The sequence below is a fragment of the Alosa alosa genome, chromosome 22 (genome assembly GCF_017589495.1).
Source record: "Alosa alosa isolate M-15738 ecotype Scorff River chromosome 22, AALO_Geno_1.1, whole genome shotgun sequence".
Classification (NCBI taxonomy): domain Eukaryota; kingdom Metazoa; phylum Chordata; class Actinopteri; order Clupeiformes; family Clupeidae; genus Alosa; species Alosa alosa.
Genome location: NC_063210.1, coordinates 28,165,641 through 28,173,140, shown reverse-complemented (window position 1 = coordinate 28,173,140; position 7,500 = coordinate 28,165,641). Strand labels below are relative to the sequence as shown.

General features: G+C 40.8%; 1 protein-coding gene across 2 annotated transcripts in view; it reads right to left on the bottom strand.

Annotated features, from left to right (window-relative positions):
• Positions 1-7,500, bottom strand: part of gdpd3a (glycerophosphodiester phosphodiesterase domain containing 3a) — a 29,890-nt gene that overhangs the window by 10,466 nt on the left and 11,924 nt on the right. For both annotated transcript variants that reach the window (XM_048233446.1, XM_048233447.1), the window contains exon 7: positions 1,980-2,069. In XM_048233446.1, the coding sequence (XP_048089403.1) occupies positions 1,980-2,069 (90 nt within the window). The remainder of the gene's footprint in view (positions 1-1,979; positions 2,070-7,500) is intronic.

Genomic DNA, 7,500 nt, shown 5'->3' with positions numbered 1-7,500 from the left:
ATGTATGTATGTATGTATGTATGTATGTATGTATGTATGTATGTATCTATCTATCTATCTATCTATCTATCCATCCTAATATTAGGATGGACACCTGAAGTGGATGAGGCTCTGAGAGACTGCTTCGAGTGTACTGACTGGAGTGTGTTACAGAATGGAGAGGACTTGGAGGAGGTCACACAGTGCACAACTGACTACCTGAACTTCTGCATGGACATTGTTGTTCGCACCAGAATTGTACGCTGTTTTCCCAATAACAAGCCTTGGATAACCAGCAATGTCAAGACCCTTCTTAACAGGAAAAAGATGGCGTTCAGAGAGGGGGACATGGCAGAGCTGAGGGCGCTGCAAGGGGAACTCAAATTCAAGCTGAAGGAAGCTAAGGAGGATTACAGAAAGAAGGTGGAATAGAAGCTGCAGGAAAACAACTTGAAGGAGACATGGGACTGCATGAAGATTATCACTGGCCTGAAGAAGAACAGCCGCTCTGTGGAGGGGGACCTGGACAGGGCGAACCAGTTGAACCACTTCTACAACAGGTTGGACTGCCCTGCTCCAGCTCCAATGGGAGTGGTCTGTCCACCACCCCCTGCAGACTCAGGCACTGCTCCCAGTCTCTCCAGCTCTGCATCCTGGTGACATCCAACGACCTGAGCCACCATAACCTCACGCCCTGCCCCCACCTGACGCCTCCTTGCCTGTGCCTGTTGAGGTGTCCACGACTCTGGCAGCCTTGATAGGGACATACCCCAGCCCCCACCCCCCCTCAATACCAGTGCAACACTCACCTCCATCATCACAAGCTATCGTACCAGTGAGGCAAGCTCTTGCAGATGGGTGTGGACGCTCACCTGGTAACCTGGATTACAGATTATCTGACCAAGCGACCAAAGTTCGTCAGACCCTGAACAAACTGATTAACATCTTGGACAATGAGTGTCACCCACTCCACAGCACTATTGTTAAGCAGAAGAGCCTGATCAGCTGGAGACTTCGCTCACTGCCTTGCACAACAGACAGACTGAGGAAGTCATTTGTCCCCAGGGCCAGTGAACTGTTCAATGCTTCACTTAAGGGAAGAGGAGAGATCGACTTCTCTGCATAGTCTGTCTGCCTCTTCACCACCTCCATGTTTGGATACTGTCTGTCCACTAGCCACTTTTTACTTTTTACCACTGTCTTTCTGCCTCACTGTTTGCGTGCTATATTAGCACATTAGCACATTAGCACATATGCACAACCCCTCCATCCAGGCCACAGCCGAACTGTGGCCACACTTATACCTTTTCTTAAAATAGTTATATATATAGATATATAGACTTTATTCTTGCACTGTTGGACTTACTCATTTGCACCATCACCATGGCCACTATCACCATTGCACCATCACCATGACACTCACTCTCACACACACACACACACACACAGACACACACACACACACACACACACACACTACTGTACACACACCGTGTCTCTGCAGATCTTCATACACACACACACACACACTACTGTACACACACCGTGTCTCTGCAGATCTTCATACACACACACACACACACACACACTACTGTACACACACCGTGTCTCTGCAGATCTTCATACACACACACACACACACACTACTGTACACACACCGTGTCTCTGCAGATCTTCATACACACACACACACACACACACACACACACACACACACACACACACACACACACACACTACTGTACACACACCGTGTCTCTGCAGATCTTCATACACACACACACACACACAGTACTGTACACACACCGTGTCTCTGCAGATCTTCATACACACACACACACACACACACACACACACACACTACTGTACACACACCGTGTCTCTGCAGATCTTCATACACACACACACACACACACACCGTGTCTCTGCAGATCTTCATACACACACACACACACACCGTGTCTCTGCAGATCTTCATACACACACACACACACACACACCGTGTCTCTGCAGAACTTCATGATCCCGGAGCTTGTTGTGGCCCAGACGGTGAGCTGCTCTCTGTCATATTGTTTCACCAACACCGACACCTGCAACACATAGCACACGTGTGTGTGTGTGTGTGTGAGCTGCTGTTTCACCAACACCGACACCTGCAACACATAGCACACGGTGTGTGTGTGTGTGTGTGTGTGTGTGAGCTGCTGTTTCACCAACTCCGACACCTACAACACATAGCACACGTGTGTGTGTGTGTGTGTGTGTGTGTGTGTGTGTGTGTGTGAGCTTCTGTTTCACCAACACTGACACCTGCAACACATAGCACACGTGTGTGTGTGTGTGTGTGTGTGTGTGTGTGAGCTGCTGTTTCACCAACACCGACACCTGCAACACATAGCACACGTGTGTGTGTGTGTGTGTGTGTGTGAGCTGCTGTTTCACCAACTCCGACACCCACAATGGCATAGCACACGGTGTGTGTGTGTGTGTGTGTGTGTGTGTGTGTGTGTGAGTTTGTTTCACCAACACTGACACCCAGCACACACATAGCACAACGGTGTGTGTGTGTGTGTGTGTGTGTGAGCTGCTGTTTCACCAACACCGACACCTTCGGTAACACATAGCAATAACGGTGTGTGTGTGTGTGTGTGTGTGAGCTGTTGTTTCACCAACACCGACACCCGGTGCAACACATAGCACAACGGTGCAGTGTGTGTGTGTGTGTGTGTGTGTGTGTGTGTGTGTGTGTGTGTGTGTCTGTGTGAGCTGCTGTTTCACCAACACCGACACCTGCAACACATAGCACGTGTGTGTGTGTGTGTGTGTGTGTGTGTGTGTGTGAGCTGCTGTTTCACCATGGCCGACACCTGAAAAACATATCACACGTGTGTGTACGTGTGTGTGTGTGTGTGTGTGTGTGTGTGAGCTGCTGTTTCACCACGGCCGACACCTGAAAAACATATCACACGTGTGTGTGTGTGTGTGAGAGCTGCTGTCTGTTTCACCTACCAGGACTGCAAGAAATCTAGGAGTTGTTCTCGACAACCAACTAAACTTCTCAGATCATGTTGCCTCAGTCGCCCAGCCATGCACTCTACAACATACGGAAAATCAGGACTTACTTGACTCAAGATGCTACCCAACTTCTGGTTCAGGCAATAGTCATCTCACGACTCGACTACTGCAACGCCCTCCTGACAGGTCTCCCAGCCTGCGCAGTGAAACCCCTTCACCCCCAACCCCTTCAAACCCCTTCAACCCCACTCCTCTCTCTCTCCCTCTCCGTTGTGTGCGCGTTAAACTCAGATGCACAGGCGATTTGAAGTCCCGATGGCTTGCGTGCTCTTGTTCGCCTAGGTTCCGGGAGATTTTTATGTAATTTTGGCGGGCGCCAAGATATCAATATGGGAGACTCCCAAAACTTCGAGACTTGGGGATGTCTAGCTAGACAGCACTTTGTCGCCAGCACAGAATGTACAACGAGGGCTACCTTAATGTTGTCATGTTTAGCTGACACAAACTCAAAATAATGACTGTATAGATAAAGCGTGCATCTCTCTCCTCCCTCCATTGTTGTTTACGTATGTGTCGCTGCGTGGTTTTACACGTGAGTTGTCCTCATGCTGAAAATGTGAGCATAGCCTGTATGACATTAATCCCCAAGACAAGAAGAAAGCAAAGAATATATCTTTTTACTAAGGAAAATGACAAAAATAGTAACGCACAGTGACTTAGATAAGTAACTTTAATCTGATTACTGGTTTGTAAATAGGAGCGTGTTAGATTACTCGTTACCGATAAAAAGTGGTCAAAATACTGGCATTACTGGCATCACTGGTGCAGACTAAGTCATTTGTCCAGACTTGTTGTCACACACACATGTGTTGAATGTGTGCCAGATTGGTGCAGACTAAGTCATTTGTCCAGACTTGTTGTGATCACTGTGTGTGTGTGTGTGTGTGTGTGTGTGTGTGTGTGTGTGTGTGTGTGTGTGTGTATGAGATGTACCAGGCAGGTCAGCATGTTGGTCTGTTGACTGTTTGCAGGTTTATGATCTCGTGGGCAGAGAAAAGCTGTTGCTCTCAAACACTGTACTGATTTCATGTTCCCTTTAAAGAATATTTGGTAACACTCCATAATAAGGTGCCATAATAAATAGCAAACTAGTGAAATGATAGTTTTTTCATCATTAATTAAATATTAGTTGTTTGCATAAAATCTGTATGTCAATGTTTGGTAACACTTTATAATAACTGCACACAATTCATCATTAATTAAGCCTTTGTTACTTATTAGTTAATGGTTTGTTCATCATTAGTAATTTCTAATTTATCATCAGTAAAGCATTTGTTCACACAGTTATAAATAGTTTGTTCATAGTAAATAAGCCTATATCTTAAATATGTTTATACATTGTTGTTAATACTTAATAAATGATGCAATAATATGTTTTTGATTAAGTAATATTTCCATTATTTAACAGCTGTTACATACACATGCACTAATGATTAGTTAGGGTGAGGATACATATTTTATAAACCACTTCCTAATACTATAATTCATAATTAACTCAGGAGTTACAAGTGGTTAGTTAATGATATTTTGTGAGCTCATCTAAAGTGAGGACGTTTTATGCCTTGCAACACATTTACAAATGAGTTATAAAGTTTACACTTGCATTTATTTATTTAGCAGACACTTTCACCCAAAGCGACTTACACGTCAATGAAATTAAAGGGCAAGGCCACATTGGTGGACGCTGGGGTTTGAACCCTCAACTTTATGGGTTACTGCATGTTAACCCAGCTCCCTATCCACTACACTACCTCTGCCCAGTGGTATTACAACAGTCAATTCAAAAATATAATATAGATATGCGTGTTTACTATGAACAAACCATTTTTAACTGTGTGTAAACATGATTTACAGATGAGAATTAATGTAGGAATAATGCTTTACAAATGAAGAATACAGCATTTAATAATAGTTTACAGATGTTTAATAACAGTGTGTAGTAGAAGAAAACAGAAACTCTTGCATAGTCGTAGGTGTTTCTATCTGGGCCAAGGTAGTGTATTGGATAAGGAGCTGGACTAGCATGCAGTAGCCTGAAAAGTTGGGGGTTCGATTCCCAGCTTACGATGTTACGTCAATGGCCTTCAATTTAATCGACATGTGTACGTCGCTTGTCTGCTAAATGAATGAATGTGAATGTAATCTTTACAACTCATTTGAAAATGTGTTGCAAGGCATAGAAAGTCCTCACTTTAGATAAGCTCACAAAATATCATTAACTAACCACTTGTAACCCCTGAGTTAATCATGAATTATAGTATTAGGAAGTGGTTTATAAAATATGTATCTTCACCCTAACTAATCATTAGTGCATGTGTATATTGCATAATATATTAAGTACTAACAATAATTCATAAACATATTTTAGATTAGGCTTATTTACTATGAACAAACCATTTATAACTGTGTGTACAAATACGTTATTTATGAGAATTACCATAGGAACAATGCTTTACAAATGATGAACAAAGCATTTTGTAATAGTTTGCAACTTGTTTATAATAAGAAAATGATTTCATTATAAGTGGTTGTTTCATTACTTAATAAATCATGTACTTACAAACATATTTTTTGGATAGGCTTATTTACTATGAACAAACCATTTATATTTGTGTGAACAAATGCTTTACTGATTATAAATTATGTATGAACAAGAAATTACTAATGATGAACAAACCATTAACTAATAAGTAACAAAGGCTTAATAAATTATGAATTGTGTGTAGTTATTATAAAGTGTTACCCAATGTTTTAGCAAATCTATTAACTAATATTGTATTAATATGTGTTAATAGTTAACTAATGGCACTAATTAACAGTTATTTCTTACATCATTTAAATGTAAATGTTTATTTGCAAATTATATGTTAATAGAAAAGTTAATGACTTATTATTATTTAACTAATTGTTATTAAACTGTGCTTCTGCCCATCCCAATATGAACTGCTCTCCATAGGACCCTTAGATAGATAGATAGATAGATAGAAAGATACTTTATTAATCCCAAAGGGGAAATTCAAGAAAAAAACACGGAGCTACCTTGACATGCTGCCACTCTTGTCGGCGCCGGAACCGCTTGCAATAAAGTTGGTTAATCTTAAAATTAATTAATTAGTAGTATACAGCTATAAGCGTGGGGCCCCTTATAATAAAGTTGGTTAAGCTTTATTAATATATTAGTAATATATAACTAGTCAGACGGTGAAGGGACTGAGACCAAAACTGGCTTATCACATTTATTCCTTTAGGAAAAGTTAAAACGAAACAAGTAGTTTAATGGGCTATATTACATGCATCATTCCTATACCATCACTGTCAGCCCAACTAGCAAGGGAGACATGCGACATGGAATGTTCAGGTGCACAGAACGAGTTTATTAATATTCTGAGACTCACTAAACACTCACAGATGTAGACCATACGGAGGTAATTCATAAACATAATGCTAAACTAAATGTACATTCATTTCCTGCTAGACTAAATTTGCACTTTCCATGCACACTAAGTTAAACTACACTGAATGCATGGAAAGTTAGAAAGAGTTTACAGCTAGTCACGTTAGACTCAGTGTGTATGAACTCGTGGTCATAATGAAAACATTAATAAACGTTCTCTAAGTTGCTAGCATTGCACCCAAATCTTAACAATACATGTAAAGTAATATAATACAGGTGGTATATCAAAGTTTTCAACTTAAACAACATTTTACAGTTACAAAATTAAAACCAAGTGGGGAGTGCTTTATAGAGTCAACCTACGCAATGCAAAGCATACCGCTTCTGATCGGCTATGGCAACAATACAAGGACAAAACGCAGCAGAGCTGCAGTATAGCGTTTCTCCAAAGGGGGCTCCAAAACACCAATCTCAAAAAGGCTGCTTAATTATGACGAAAATCACATACAAACACTAAACCACATTTCTAACTCTGTTACACCCCCCTCCCCTGAATTTCCCCAAATTCAAGCAGCAACCAAATAGTACTTCCAAAGGCAAAGAGTACACTACTTTCAAACACTAGACAGAGGGTCACCAATTACAGGACAGCAAACCACAAAGGTATCCAATGAGGATGAAGTGGAAGAAGAGGTGTGCAAACTCTCACACAACCAACCACTGGCAGTAGGGTGCCTTATACACCCCACAAGACCATAAAGCCATAAACCATAAATTCCATACATTATCCACAAAGCTAATCAGAAAAGCTAGATAAATAATAATATGTCATTAACTTTTATATTAGCATATAGTTTGTAAATAAACATTTAACATTTAAATTATGTAAGAAATAACTGTTAATTAGTGCCAAAAAATATATGTAGTTAACTATTAACATATATTAATACAATATTAGTTAATAGATTTGCTAAAACATTAACATACAGATTTTATGCAAACAACTAATATTTAATTAATGATGAAAAAAATATAGTTTGAATAGTTTGCTA